Genomic DNA, 16,660 nt, shown 5'->3' on the forward strand with positions numbered 1-16,660 from the left:
TTCTTATTAGCACTGAATCAGCACTTGATATTCTTGCGATACTCTACCTAATAGTAGTTGATAAAATATAAAAAAAAGATATCCTCAAACCAGCCATGAACCTATTTATAGTTTCCTCCAAAATGAAGAACTTAATGATCATAGATCTTAACAGACAAATAAAGTGTAAAGACAATCGAATACGTTTCTACCGCTGCACTGTTAGACATGTGACAACAAAAGAAGTACCATGCACAGTTTAAAATACACCCAGAAAAAAGGAGCTTGCAATCAAAGGGCTGGAAAACATTATAAACAATAAATCTGCCTTTATCGATTGAAATAATGTTAAAAAGTTTTTAAAAAACAACAAACCCAAAATACAAAACTGTAACTCCAACTCTTGGGCATAATATGAATGGAGGGGCTAAAGGTCAGGGGATTACACAGGGGGCTTAGAGTAGTAATTTCATTCATTCATTATTAGCGCAGCAATGCCGCAAATATTTTTGTCTGTCTGTCTGTATGATAGGTAACTTTGAGAAGTAATTAAAGTCTTTCGTTAGAGCTCAGCTATCCTACAATTATTTTTATCTGTCTGTCTGTATGATAGTCTGACGTGAAGTAGTGATTTTTGTTTTTCATTAGGTAGTAGTGAAGCTATTTTATGTTTATCAATGTCTGTCTGTTCGAACGTCCGAATGGGGTTTTATTGTAATAAATACTGTGATCTAGTCTTGTTAGACATTGGTTATAATAGTTGAAACTTGTTATTAATTAATCTATTGGCAGTTTTAAGAGCGGTCTCAGATTAAAACGGAGGTACATAATTAACGTAGTAAGGTTGATATTAAAGTAAAAAAGGTAATTGTAGATTTTTATTTTCATTCAGACAAATATCCTTTATTGTTTAACCTTTTATCTTTAAGTTTTTATGGTTTTTGTCATCCTTGTTTAATTCCTTTTTCACATAATATGTTTTATGTCTAATTCGAACGACAAATATTATTCTTAAAATGTATACTTTTCAAATATAATTTCTTAGCGGTTTTAATTTTCTTTGCTGTAGACAATTAAAAAAACACCATAATCTGAACCTTTGCGATGTATAAGTGGTACCAAAAAGTACATGTTACTAAATGTACAATTTTATAGATATTGTTTGACAACCTTTAATTATCCGTAATTATCAAACTATTCTCATAAAAGTATGTACAATATTTTGAGCACTTTTTTGCGTTAATAACAATTTTTAAGATATTAATTATGACTATTCCTCATCTTCTAATGTAATATTAAAGTCAATACTCAATATGTGAATATCTGTAGAGGCTCCGCTTAAGTTTAATATTCAAAATAAGTAAATTTCCATATCCTGTATAAATCACAATTTCTAATTTTTTTACTGTATTAAAAATTACTTTCTTTTTTTATCTCTAATATGCCAAATCCTATAAAATCTCAAAGGTTTTCTTAGCCTTACATAAATATAAAAAAAGCCTTAGGAAACTGCGCTAAAGGATAAAGAATTTGAATATACCATTGATTGGAGCTTGTTGTTTCTACGCCACTATAATGGAAAAACTGTACAACTTGTTGGTGCCAAATGTTAGTGAACCCCCTAAACTAGGCCTATCTTGCTGCAAGGGACTTGTCTGTCCCATTTATAACATCTCCTGTCAAATTTTAATGGACTTTTTTTTACAAAGAAATGAAAAAAGAGATGTAGAATTGAAAAGGGATGGTTGTGTCCATACAAAAACAGAAAAATGAAACCCTTTGATTTCTCGATATTAGTTCCAAAGTGCTATTTTTTTAACATTTGATATTTAATTCACGAAACTAACACAGAAGCAAAATATCTAATCTTCTTGGTGCTTCCTCCTGCCTGACAAATTGTTGACTTAATTCACATAAAATTCTGGTACATTAAATGTGTAAATAAAGATATGTCACATTATTATAAAGGGTAGAGGGAAAAGCTTAACTCAAGAAGTGCTGAAAGTGTCATGTGTGACGTCATAAAAATACATCTAAAAAGGAGGGATGAGAGGAAAAGTGGGTAAGGAAACCCCTAGAAAAGAGGGGGAAAATAGATGTATTTAATGACGTCACACATGACACTTTCCAGCGATTTTTGGCTCAAAAAGCAGAACTCACTGGCATGCACAGGAAGGACTTTCGAAAAAAATCATGCAATCAAAGAGTTTTTGTCTTCCTTTCCCCAGTCAATTATGAATTTAGAAGAATCAAATAATTTTATATTGATACAGACAATCCCAAGAACTCATAAAAAATTTGAAACAGTTTTGCTAATATAAAATATATTTACCACATTGCATTAACATCTCTTGTTAAAGAAGGGGCCTTCTTTTCGTGCAGTAATATCATACCATCATCAATTTTATCAACAAATCATTAAGAAGTTTCAACTAGAAAGCAACAATAAATATACATCCTATAAGTCTCGAAGACTTAAAAAAAGTTCTTCCTAATTTCATAACTTAGGATCCACTCCCTCTTATCTTAATCTATGCACACGTTAAAAAATCCAATGTATTCCTTGAATGCTTCAATAGACAGTTGACCGCGGATACTAATATGGAATTCAATAACTTACTGTTGGTTTTATAGGGAATCAAATAAATTGTTTTATCTATATTTAAATAGCATTAGAGATTTTGACAGAACTTTTCATAAACTAGCGACTGCGTCCCTAGCATCTAGGGGCTCTAAAGAATATGAAAGGGCAGAAAAATAGACTAAAACCATACCTACCCAGACTTTTTATAAAAAATAAAATAGCCTAAAACGATCCCGAGACCTATAAGTAGCTTCAATGTAAAGGAGGACAATATAGGTTCAGTGGTTAGCGAGATCCTTTGCTACAGACAAAAAGAGCTTGTTACTTTATATATTAGGATAGGATATTCTGCATGTCTGTTTGTCTGACTCTGAACATTGGGTTTCAACACTTTTTTTTATATATATATATATACTATTGGATATGCCCTCTAGGCCTCTAGGTAAACTTAATGGAGGGGGTTGGGATCGACTCTCCACGAGTCCACAATATCAGTTTTAAAAAGGAAAAAATGATGTTAGTACTACATTTACCTAATTGGTCATAAGTACTAATTTACAGCTTATCATTTGACGTTTAGCTTGTTGATTGGGTTTGATCAACATATTTATAAATATTGCTTGGTACATTTTTAAAAGCTGAACTTTTCTACATTCAGAGTTGGTCTTATCACCAGTGACGGATAGACTTTTTCGTTAAATTAAGCATGTTAGAATTGTCCTATTTTTAACACATTATCATCATGATTGCTGTCCATTAATAACAAGATGATTCTTCAATTTTAATTATTTCATATGAAAATCATATTCATGATTTATTAATAAAGATCCCTAGCACGATTAGGTAAATGTTATAAGCAAGCATATCTACAATCAAGTCATAAAATGTGAGTAGGTCCATATTAAGCATTCCGATTTGTTGAGCTTTGTTTTTATGGGTGTTGTCATCATTGTTTAATTAACGGCCTTGGTTTGAAAGAAATTCAACTAATGCTGTACTTTTCTTGATTCAATAATGGTTTCTTAATGAATAAAAAAATAATTTTTGAAACATGAATATTCTTTAGGTTTATGTAAATACAATTAATTTATTAAATCAAATAAAAGATTTTTGAAAATTAAATTCTAAATATAATTGCAAAGCAAGCTATCTAGTTTTAGAAATGTTTTTCTCGTATTCATTCGAATCCGATTTATATCCGGTAGATTAGAACCGGTTTTCATCCATACGAAAAAAATATGTCTAGCGTCGTATTATATTAGAACCAGTTCCCAGCCATACTTAAAAATCATGTATAGCTTCGTATTACAGACAATTTTACACGAATCTGGGCTAACAAAACTGGCTTTAATCTTTTGAATTTTTATTCGCAAGAAAGAACCATATCGGTTAAGCGGCAAGCGAGATCCTTCGCTACAGACATAAAAAATCTTCTTTATATAATAGGACGTACTTATTTAGGGTTCTTAAAACGCTTCGATTGAATTATCTATAAAAATTATTTGTTTATATATTGATGAATGTGTGTAAATATTGTAAATAAGTCTAGTTGCCATATAAATATTTCATACCTTCCAGCTTTCTAACAAAAATATATACACTCAAAATATAATTTATAAGGTATAACATTCGTTGAAATAGATTAATAAGTAAAAGATGTAGCAAACTTCCCACTTTGTTTGCAGATACGTAAATGAAGAACACAGTAATAGTGTCTGACTGATTATGACGTAACAAAAAAAATAGCCAATGAGAGGCCGTTATTGACCAATGGTAAAATTTATAGTGGCCTCTCATTAGCTATTTTTTTGTTACGTCATAATCAGTCACTATTTCTGTGTTAATTTTTTCACTTTGTAAGCTTATTATTTTTAGGGGGATTAAACACCCTTTCCGATCTTCCCCCTCCCCTCTTGGTCGTACTTGTCTGTAAGTGTTTTGCTTAAAGTAATAGTGTAAACATGCATAAAATAAGACTAATTGGCTAAGTACTAGCCTCTAGGGGCAGAACGTCCTAAAAAAACAATCCACTAAGCCATTTCCGAGTTGGTCTACTTTAAAAAAAGTAAATTGGAAAATGCTACTCTATATAAAAACTCTAATATATAAATATGCACTACTTAACTCTGTTTTGGTAAATATTCAGTTTATTCCAGACCAGTCCCACTACAAATTAACCAATGTTTCAGTTTTTACTTTGTATGTTAAAGTATTTTTTTTATCAATAAATTATTTTTTTTATTGATAGAGGCATCGCTAATAATGATGCTGTCATCTTTGTTATGTAATACTTAAATTTTTATGCTAATATTATCATCGTTAATGTTTTTTTTTATGAAAGACTTAAAAAAAACTTTCATGTCATTGTTATGCAGCTTGTAAACTATTCTTTTTGTTTGTTTATTGATTTATTACACAACTAGCGGCTTCGCCTCTAGCCTCTAGGGGCTTTGCCCAAAGAGGTTTGATCAACCTAATTTTTCTTATTTTCGATTTAAAAAGAAAAAGTAAAAAAAAATTAGGGGGGGGGGAGGAGTTAAACCACCCCCCTTTTTAAATGTTAGTTAGAAAAATGATGGGGGTATTTAATCTTTTTTTTTGGGGGGGGGGGTTGAGTGGAGTCCCACCCCCCAAGAAAATAGCTTAAAACCATCACAGTACCAGTAGGTAGAGAAAAGCTTATTCGGTTATGTGGTTACTTAGATCTTAAGCTTCAGACGGACAGATAGATAGACGGACAGACTGACAGGCAGACATCGTTCTATTTTGTATTATAGATGTTATTACATTCAATTAAAGACAAATCATATTTTTCAAAGCAAAACCTTCCTACACTTAGACATGAACTTTTGCGCTTCGTGCCAAAGTTAATAAACTTATATTTCATACAGTTTGTGTCCCCCCTCAAATATGTTTTTTTTTGTGGGGGAGGGGTTGGTGCTGTGGTGAGCAACTACATCTTTTCAACAAAACCACTAAAATTCGCATAAAACATTACATTAACAAATTAGAAAATTGTATAGCAACATGGTAAAATCCTCTCGAAACAAAAGTTGTTGAAAAGAACCAGAATTTTTTTTAAAGAAGTCCTATAAGGTTATTTATAAATTTGTATGCTACATAGAATATTACTCCTAAAAATTTAACCTTATCCCTTTTTTGCAATTGACGCAACTTAAATTTTTCTACTTTTATTCCATAGTGATTGGTTGTTTAAAGTTTCAAAACTTGTGAAAAAGAGTCAGTATTAATCAACCATTTGTAATATTCACATGTATCAAAAAGGGTTAGTATTTATTTCTTTAGATTTTAAGATTTAATTTTGTTTATATGTAGCGCAACAATAATAATAAAATGATATTTAGATTGATATAGAACTATCAGACAAAAAATGATCTACATATATAAACAAAATTGTTCCTGTAATATTGCATTTGTGACTCATGTAATGGCATATTTATTATTTATAGGTACATATAGTTTACAGAAATTTGTGGGTTTAGCTTGATTTATTTAAAACAAGGATGACGACATCCATAAAAGCGAAGTTCTAAATTACATGGTAGGTCAAACGTACATTAACATTTGTCAGAACTTATTAAGCAGGATATAAATTTACAAGTTTAAACAAGATTGAACATAAACTTGTTGCAAAATTGCGTAAATACAGCTACTGATACATACTTTGATTTTTAGGATTTAATTGAAGAGGTCAATCGCATAAACGAATACACCTTGTTTTGTACTACGGAATAATTGTTCCCCAAATAATAAGAATAATAAGGCACAATTAAGTTGTAACGCTTTCTAAATCGTACTGTTTCAGAAATTATCATGCTAAGTTATAAAAAATAATACATTAAAAGCCAGTACGCTAATTGCAGACCCTTCTAAATAATCTCTATTATCTAGATATAAAAGGTAGAGAGAAAGTCTGTATAGTGTAGTAAAACAAAATTTGTATCAAATTACAATTCAGTTTATAAAAAGTGATTGGAATATTAAATATATCAAACTTTATAAATATATTTAAATATCAGATGCTATTTCTGGGTGACGTCACATAATTGAGTTGGACACCCAAACTAACGTGAAAATTTACATAAAAAAATTTGTTTGTAGGGGTGTAAGATACCTACCCAACTCCCCCAACCCCCAAAAAATAGTTATAAACCTTTCTTGTACCTAAAAGAAGCTTGAGTCAATGCAAAGATGAACTATGAACAGAGAGACAGACACAAGGAGAGACAGAGAGACAGACACGAGGAGAGACAGAGAGACAGACACAAGGAGAGACAGAGAGACAGACACAAGGAGAGACAGAGAGACAGACACAAGGAGAGACAGAGAGACAGACACAAGGAGAGACAGAGAGACGGACACAAGGAGAGACAGAGAGACAGACACAAGGAGAGACCGAGAGACAGACACAAGGTAAAACAATACCAATTTTTTAATTGTCATATTTGACTTCAGATCATTAAAACCCAGGCTGTTTTCTATGGTTGTTGATGACCTTACTATCAGATGAACTTTTTTTTTGAAAATAGCGGTATAATGTTAAATACTTGCATGATAGGGACGGCGTCGATCTGAAATAAGAAAAACAAAATGATTAGATTATTACATTAATTTTATGTTTGTGAATATATATATATTCTATTGTATAAAAAACACTTGTATATCATTTCCATGGACATACAAGGATATGACAACAGATAAAAGGTATTTTTCTTTTTAAAAAATAACTGTTTACTGTCTATTATTTTCATACTTATATTTCCCATTTTATATTGCACAACAAAATATGTGGAATAAGGCTGCAATATTTTATTGACACTACTTATTTTCTTATATTAAGTATTTAGAACAATCATACATATTATGACGTTGTTTCGCTGTTTTGGTAATAAACAGCCATATCTTATTTATTATGCCTTTAATTACGTTTTCAGTAGTTACCAAAATGTAAAAACAAGGATGACAACATATGCAAGGAGGAAGGAAAGAAATCATAGATGGACATACGGACAAAGTGATTTATAAAAATGTTTCACATATAATTTATATATATGTATTAATATTTATATTTTGTATCATGACTGACAGACCAACGCACCAAGTACATTATACACTAAATACCCAGTTGTATAGGGAATAATATGGCAGAAATAATCTCGTTTTGTTGAGAGAAGTTGACTTACGGACAGGCGGATATATCTATCTATAAGAGGATTCGCTAGCGAAACTTTTCGTAGCCCCTAGATGCTAGGGGCTAAGGCACTCGTGTATATTAACTTGAAAAGGTGTTTATTTTTCAATTATCCATTACTGAAAATACTGTGATACATTATAATTCAGGGAGTGTCCAAACGTTTCAATCACTAATTGTAATCTAAAGAAGGGGTAATTTTGTGTGTCATCATTTGGGATATACATTATTCTATCGGCTATTGTCTTATCCCTTTATATCCCTGTATGTAAAAACATGCTAGATTGTCTCTAAAATAAAAATGTGTGAATTTTAAAGTAACAATGGAAGTGAAAATATGACAGTTTATGGATACTAAACTTTGCTACTGTATCTAATTTTGTGACTGTTTAGGTGATCTTATATTACATTATATACGTTGTGCTGGTAATCTATTACTGTGTAATAGCTGTACATCACTTTAGATGTTAATTTACTGTATATCCTAATAATAAGTAACTGGATCTTTGTGTGTCTGTCTTTGCGTATGTCTGTGTGTACTGAAAGATCTAATTCTAGCTATTCGCTGAACCGATATGTATGATTTATATTTAGGCTAGGTCGAATTACCTCCTCCTTTAACCCTCCCAAGTGCCACTGGAGGCCTCTTTGGGCGTAGCCCTTAGTATATCTATGAGATAAATCCAAAAAGATATTGATATTTTAATCATATTGAAAAATAATTTCTTTTGTAGAATGCCTAAGTATGTGTATGTGGTAGTGTTAGTTATCTTCTTTGGATTTTGTGTATTTCAATATGGATTTGATTATGGAATCGCCAAGGCTCTACTCGATACCAGGTAATGATTGTAACTTTATAGATAAAGTGAAATTTCTAATATAGAATTTACATAAAGATAAACATTTATTGAAATAATATTTTTCTAGCTTGAAAAATAAGAAAATTAGATCCGTTTGAAATTTTTAAGTAAAAAAGAACTTAAAAACAAGGGCTGTTAAATAAAAGGGTTAAGAAAGCGATATTTGACTTTGGCTCACTTAAAGTCGGTAATTCATTATCCAACAGGAAACATGCTCAAAAATGTTTAGCCCTCTAGCTCTAATGGAAGCTGAGATAATAGGGGGGGGGGGGGATGACCCTCCCTCCTCCGACCGATAAGGTGCGGCTAGGGGCCCGACTGTTAATTAAAAAGAAATGGGATTTGCTCAGCTAGTATTTAAGATAAAATGCTTAAATTTCTCTGACCAAAAGAACCTACAGTGTAGATTCATCGGGTTCTCCTTAACAGGGTATCTTTGCATAGGTCCCGGTAAGGTTTTAGGGGAGGGTACCACCACCCTCCAAAGAAAATTCGCCCCTAGAAAACATTTACTCCCCCCCCTAAAAAAAAATTTGAACCTAGTAAAAGTGGCTGACCCAGATTATGACGTCAAAAAAATTAACCAATGAGAGGCCAATATAAATTTTACCATTGGTCAATTACAGTGTATACTTTCCTCTCATTGGCTAATTTTTTTACGTCATAATCAGAGTCAGATACTTTTACTATGTTCCAAAATTTTTTTTAAAATTTAAAATCTGAAAATGGGTTGGAGAAGAAACCCACTTCTTTCCCCATAATTTTTTTTACTTATTTTTTAAAAATCTAAATAAAAAAAGTAGGTTTTGGGATTCAACTGCCTCCTCCTCAAGTGCTCCTAGAGTTCTCTAGGGGTGAAGCCGCTAGTAACTTATCACATAATATCTTTTGCAAGTTTCATTTTGACTTCAAGATTTGTTGTAGAATTAGTTCTTAACATGAGCATTCATTTTGCTAGGTTTTGATCAATAACACTATTACAAATTTTATTGATGAAAGCTTCTGTAGCTGTTTTTAAGATGTATTTAAAGTTTATATTGAATTAAATATTTTTAAATGAAACTAGTCATACAGACAGATGAAATTTCAGCATCTCTGTATAAACTTTTTACATTACAGGGATAAGATGGTAGGAACTGATATAATAACAGCAACAACTACAATTCCTACAACAACATCAAGACCTATTGGAGAAACTTGTTACAGAGAATATCGCAAACAAGTTGAGGAGAAAAAGAATAATGTAGCTGGCAGGTAGATATTGTTTCTGTTTTAATTATTGTAGCGCCGTTCCAATTCGGCTTCACATCGCAGATTGTACTTCTTTCTAGGGCCTATATATTTTAAGGGAGGAGTGGGAAGCAGTTCTTTCTCACATCCAATTTAATTTAACAAAATAATATTTAATATAAAGTCTGTTCTAATATTATTGGTAAAGCCATTTACGAGATCTGAATGAACACACACGCATATTTAACACAAAATGTAGTGCTAGTTGCATAGACCGTAACCTCTAGAAGACTGCGGGCGAGCTGGTCAGTAAAATAGCCTAAAACCAGCCCAAGACATTTCCCTTAAAAGTACAATCAATACGGACCAGTATTTTCCGAGATCTTCAGCTTTAGGCAAAAATCAGATTGAATTTTCATACTTTTTACTTTCATTTTTTTTAGTTTATTTATGAAATTAAACCTATTTGTCAATTTATGTTTGTTTTAAGTTTGCCCTGGTTGGATCCTGCTACAGTGCAGCTATTCTGTGATTCTTTATCCAGTCATCAATCTGTGCTAGAGTGGGGCTGTGGCGGATCTACAATATTCTTCTCAAGGTTATACAAAAAAAATTTCAAACTGATATTTTATTTATAAAAATTTATATCAAGCAATACTTTGCCTAAACATAAACATATCTTAAGGTGATAACCTGTCACTCTTTATTTTGAAAATAAAAATAAAGAATCCTTAAACTTTTTTTAATAGGTGAGGGGGGGAGGGCTATACCAGTCCTAATCCTTAGGGGGGCAGCAAAGTACCCCTTATAACCTAATTTAACGGAAAAATACCTTCACTCTTATTTTTGATTAATTTCTAAATAAGGGTGGGGCCGGGTGGGGGTGGGGGGTTGTTCTTGCTTGACTATGTACATTGAGAGAAACCACGAAATATTTGTTTGTCTGACTTTAAGGGATGTTATCATCCTGTTTTGACATGTTTAGGTTTGTTAGAAAATGGACCTGTGTAGAACATGTACCTAGCTGGGGTCAATTTATTAACAAAGCTTTGAAAAATGAATCTTTCAGGTAAATATATTTTTGTTATCTACTTCTTTTTGACTAGCTTGTGAATATGCCACAACCAAGGATGTCAACGTGGGTGGAGGGGAGGGGGGTTGTTAAATTTATCGAACCAATTTTTGCACCCCCAAAAACTTTAATAAATTACTACCCCCCCCCCATACATCTTAAACTACTCGTTTTTTCCCTCCACCCCCCCCCCCCCCCACCAAAAAAAAATGAAATAAAAAAAGGTTTGGCAGCCTTTTGCTCCAATCCCTCGAGATCTTACTAGTTTACAAATTATAAGATGGTACAATTAGTAAAGGTGAGGGGAGGCTAAATCATACAAAATTTCTTAGGTTATATACAGGTATTTTATACTCCCTTATTAATAGTGTATGGCTTGGAAAATTCAGGATTAGGATTCAGATTTACCAAATATGAAAAAACATCGCAAAAGTGTATGGAAATATTCTTTTAGTGATAAAGTAAGCGTAAATGTGATAGAACCAACATTATTTTATGATGCAAAAATTCCAGCTGGATCAAATAACGATGGAACTTATGAACAATTTAGGTAAAGCTTTTTTATAATAGTTTTATTAGACCCTTATAAATGTTTTCCAAATTTTAACTCCTAATCTCGAAAATACCAAATTACAATTCAAGCCAGTAAATTTGTATAATTTTTTATATTGGAGCAAAAATTGAACAATATAATTAACCATGGAAATTTGCACGTCTTTTCATGCATGTTTATGAGGATGGGGGTGTTAACACACCCCTAAAAAGAGATACTTGTAAAGTCAGCTTTTTCTATTTTCTTAAACCGTTCAAGGTTTACACCCCAATGACAAAATAATGTGCACGTCACTTCTCTTATTCATCGGCAAATTAAAATCTACAGAAGAGTAGCTTACTTAATGTGCCTTATATTTAGAGAATATGTAGAGTTTCCAGCTAGCCTGGGGGAAAAATTTGATGTGATTCTGGATGATGGTAGAGCCAGGGTGGCTGCTGCAGAATCTGCAATAAGGTACGGCAATCGATATACAATTACTTGATTGTTGCAACAGATTTTTAGGTACTTTAATAAAGTGGTACGCCCAGCAACTGGCTATAGTAACGATATTCTCCATCTCCATCCACCCCCTTTAATCCTTTCCCTCCCTTCCTATTGGATAAACAAACTGACCAATAAATGAGGTAACCAAAATTGACGATTAATTTTCCTCTGTCAATATATCCACTTATTCTATATTGATTGGTACAGCTTAATAGGATTAATTGTGATAAATGTGGGACACTATAGTTTTGGCACACACTAAGGTTAAAATAATCGCAGTGCATACAAAAATATCTTTTTATTTTTATTTTAAGAAACAAATTGTTGCAAGAGGATGGTATTTTGATTATCCATGACTGGGAGAGAAGATTTTATAAAGTTTTGTTAGAAAGAGGTATTCTTATTTTGTTTTAATTCGCTCAATCAGGAACGTTCAATGGGAAGGGGGGGGGGGGGCGGGCGGGCTTATTCCAACAACGAAATTAATTCCGATAAAAAATCACGAAACCTTTACATAGTGTTCAGCTGAAGTTGGGGGGCAACACTTAGTAGAATTGACGACCTTTTTATCTGCCCCCCCCCTCCCACACAATATAATTTTAGATTTATTTCGCTTGTTGGCTTTACCTCATTCCTGTGATTACAAATCCCAATCCCATCAAAGTTGGAGTGCCACAGGCCCCCCATAAATTTATTTTTTGGTTGGGGCGGATCTTATCCTCAACTTTTTATTTTAGGTTTTTACGAGTATAAAGTAGATAAAGAATCACAACGACATTTAGGAGTATTAAAATTAAAAGATAAATTATAGTTTTTTTTAAATTTATTATTATCATAATGTTAAGCCAAATCCTATAATTTTATCTATTTATAAGAACACAGTAATAGTGTCTGACTGATTATGACGTAACAAAAAAAATTAGCCAATGAGAGGCCGTTATTGACCAATGGTAAAATTTATAGTGGCCTCTCATTGGCTAATTTTTTTTGTTACGTCATAATCAGTCAGACACTATTACTGTGTTCATTTATAAGATCTGACAATTATTTGGTATGAATAAGTCCTAATAATTATTGTATCGACTATAATACAAAGTAGATGGATGTATGTATGTAGTGCTGCTAGAGACTTCTAGAAGCATAGCCGCTAGTGGTTAATCATTATGAGTTTTATCATTTGGAGATTATAATAAGTTTATACGCTATAATCCATAAAATTTTTAAGGGAGGCTAAGAGTTAGGCTAGCTAAGTGGATTGAAATACTAGTCGATCTTTGTGTTTGAAAAGGACAGTTCTGAATGTGCAACATGAAAATATACAATTATAATATTATAGTCACTTTTTAACACTCGTGCCGTGTATTGTTCTAATTTATTTTAACAAAAATGAAAACATTCATAAAAGCAAAGTTAAAAAACTGTTGAAAATGGATTGAAATGTAAGATTTTTGTTAAAAAAAATCTCGCACATAACTATCCAATGCTACGTTCATTTTAAAAACAAATTGTCAAATTTGGTGCCAAAAATGCAATAAAACACAAAATACAGGTTTAACTGACAAAGTTTGATACTAAAAGGACGTTTCTATCATGACACACTCTCAATGCAGAAAAGCTTCTATAATAAAAAATTCAACTGTGTATAAGCTGTTTAATCTTTATAATAAAGTAACAGGATATCTGTTTGTCTGTCTGTACAGAAGGATCTTGCTAACCGATGAACCGATGGGTACTCCTTAACAGGGTAGCTTCTCATTGGAAGGTTTATAACTATTTTGGGGGAGGGTGCCAACACCCTCCCCAAAGAAATCACAAAAAAATTAAATTTAAAGACTTGAACGCAACATAGAAATGTTACGTATCATTTAAAAAAAAGATTTAAAGTGCCACTAGAGGCCCCTAGGGGCGTAGCCGCTAGTATTATTCTAAATTATCAGTATATACTTGCTAGTATATAAGTCAGGTGTGTCGGTTGGTCTGTCAATAAAATACCCGTATAAAACATCCAAGAGGTGTGTCAATGTAAAAAAAAGAATACCCCTCTTAAATTTAAGGGAGGGGGGCATGCACACCACTTCATATAAGTTAATTTTTTCATTATTATGTAAACTTGTTATTGCTTTACCCGTATAGACTAGAAATAAAAGCCAATTGACAATTTTGTCCAAAACATTCTATTTAACTAATATTATACATAATATTTTATTGCAAAGTATATATTTTGTTTGGTGAAATTGTTATAATTTGTGATGATATAATTTGTTAGAAATTAATAAAAATATTTTTAAAAAAATTTGGTCATGCAATTCTTAAACAATATTATATCATATCTTTTTTCTGGAAGATATAAATTTTATTGTTAAGCCTAAAGGCAATAGACTAGCTCTTAAAACCCGAAATTTACAAGTGGAGGAAGAGAGATTTTAAAAGTATTTATTATTTACTTTATTTATCTATGACCTATTTGGGGCGGGATTCTCCTTCGATTTCAGGTGATCATCTAGAGAACTCAATGGCATCATCCGCTTGAAATGGGATGCAATACTTGCCCATTGGTGGATATCTGTTAAGTAACACCCATTAGACAACATTGAGTGCATGATTTTGTCTGAGAAGTCCTCACTGTCCATAGTAATGAGTTGCGCCTGTTTATGGTAAGGCATTCAATTATTAACCGTTTATGTCGCGCACCTGATATAGCAGTAGATGGAACCATTTTTTACGTCTTTGGTTATGATGCGGTTTTGGGCCGAGATCAGAACCCATAACCTTCCCGACGACGAGCGTATGCGCTACGGTCGCGGTTTTATATTAATTATTTAGCTTGATATTGGTTAACTATTACACTTGTTTTGTATACTTTTCTTTCTCATACAATATATTGCAAAAAACTAAAGTAGGATAGATAGCCGAAATCTACAAGTGGTGGAAGGGGAATTTTTTCAGTATATATAAATTATTTAGCTTTATATCCTTTTGGTCATTGCTTATTTTATATACTTCTCTTTCTCATACACTATATTGCAAAAGAAGCTAGAGTAAGGTAGAATATGTTCATTTGATAATACATATATTTTATGCGTAGCTACTTTACAAATTGTGTTTGTAAAAATAAAAGTCAATACAACTTTCACCTTTTTGATAACATTTCGAGAATGTTTAAACTTAAAATTTTCTAAACATGTAATTTTTTTTATATATACCATGACTTTCAAATCTAGTAGCATGGAGTGAGGTAGGAATAAAAATAGTCTAAAACCTTTTAAAGACTATAACTTAAAAATCAAAAATAGAATAAAACCATGCCAGGACCTATATCAAGCTACCGTAAGATGGAAAACTCAATTGGTTCAGTGGTTGTCAAAACGAACGAAAAAATTACTACTAACTAATAGGATTTATAGGTAAATGTAAATTTTTACATTTTTAGATTTACCTTTTCTCTAATTATTACTTTAAGAAACAATGACAAATTTTAAAGGCCAATACAAAGAAATTTTATGATGTATGTGTGAGTATAGGAGTGTAGTAATGGTGCCACATATGATTTGCAACTTTCTCGTTGGCGCAAAGCCTTTTTTCCCTTCTAGAAGAGAGAAAGTGGACATGTTATGTTTATACATTTTCACCAAATCGTCACATTAGCTAAATTGTATCGTAGAAAATTGATAAACACATTCAAACAAATACTTTATTCCTACAAGAATAGATATTTTCGCATTGTATTATAAACAGATTTTCGGGGATATTAAAATGCAATGTTATAAGAATAAAACTGGTACTAATAATATCATTGGTAGAAAATTGTTTTAAATACGACGCTGCGATACATACTTTTTCAGTATGGCTTAGAGCCGATCTTAATCCAGCGGATATTAATCGGTTTCGAAGGCATACTGAAAAAGGTTTACTTTTCTATATTAAAAAAGCAAATGACCCTAGGCAGCTAATCAGCAGCCGCATCATACTTAGAATATTCAGCCGCCAACCAAGCGCATCGCTGGCAGCTATGATGACGGCATTCAATCAATGTAGAAGTTACTGAGCTTTTTATACACATGTTTGCAGATTTGTTTCATCCTTTTTTAAAAAGATCTGATTCATTTGCAGTATTACGGGAAAATTTCATGACTTGCAATTTTTTCACTAGCGAAATCCGAAATAATTTTAATATACCAATCGAAAGTTCGTCGCTATCAAAGCTTTATAAAAACTGATTTATAGTGTTAAAAATTCAATCGTTGAACTTTTTAAAATAAAAGTGAATAAAAGTCTATGTTAAAGCTTTGAAAATGGCTCTAAAAAGGACTCAATATGCTGTTACTTTAGCATTAACGTTTGTTATTGGTTATTTCAGTTTCAATTTTGGAAATTTGAGTGATAATAAAACAAATTATATATCATTAGAAGCAAGGAAAAGATCTTTTAGATGAATTCTATAATATTTGTTAGAGAATTGATACTTTTTATAAACATCCTAGAAAGCTTAAAATTTATGTTTAGGTTTCTATAAACAGAAATAAAAGAAGATATTTGAATATAAAATTCAAAAATAAAACTGAAAATATTTGGAAATAATCTTTTATATCTATAGTTGGACATGAATATACTTATCATTGTGGGCAATTTTAAATTCAACACCTAAGAATAAGATAAGTAAATGTTTTTTTTATTTAATAAGTGT

At 31.8% G+C, this 16,660-nt stretch overlaps 1 protein-coding gene across 2 annotated transcripts; it reads left to right on the forward strand.

The window, feature by feature from the left end:
- The first annotated feature begins 5,809 nt into the window (after positions 1-5,809).
- Positions 5,810-12,911, forward strand: LOC145319000 (uncharacterized). 2 transcript variants are annotated; one of them, XM_080160815.1, is made up of 10 exons: positions 5,810-5,849; positions 8,094-8,168; positions 8,510-8,614; positions 9,755-9,889; positions 10,356-10,463; positions 10,851-10,934; positions 11,392-11,487; positions 11,851-11,946; positions 12,291-12,370; positions 12,714-12,911. In XM_080160815.1, the coding sequence occupies exons 3-10, from the start codon at positions 8,511-8,513 to the stop codon at positions 12,785-12,787; spliced, it is 777 nt and encodes a 258-aa protein (XP_080016941.1). In that variant the 5' UTR covers positions 5,810-5,849; positions 8,094-8,168; position 8,510; the 3' UTR covers positions 12,788-12,911. The 2 variants fall into 2 exon arrangements, with proteins under 2 accessions (XP_080016941.1, XP_080016942.1); XM_080160816.1 differs by lacking the exon at positions 5,810-5,849 and adding an exon at positions 7,252-7,288.
- Positions 12,912-16,660: the final 3,749 nt, after the last annotated feature.

Source organism: Acartia tonsa, chromosome 5 (genome assembly GCF_053477335.1).
Source record: "Acartia tonsa isolate MP-2025a chromosome 5, ASM5347733v1, whole genome shotgun sequence".
Taxonomy (NCBI): domain Eukaryota; kingdom Metazoa; phylum Arthropoda; class Copepoda; order Calanoida; family Acartiidae; genus Acartia; species Acartia tonsa.

Coding starts and splice junctions, on each gene's coding strand:
- LOC145319000 (XM_080160815.1), top strand. CDS start 8,511: ATGCCTAAGTATGTGTATGTGGTAGTGTTAGTTATCTTCTTTGGATTT. Junction 9,890..10,355: donor AAGAATAATGTAGCTGGCAG/GTAGATATTGTT, acceptor GTTTGTTTTAAG/TTTGCCCTGGTTGGATCCTG. Junction 10,464..10,850: donor TCTACAATATTCTTCTCAAG/GTTATACAAAAA, acceptor TGACATGTTTAG/GTTTGTTAGAAAATGGACCT.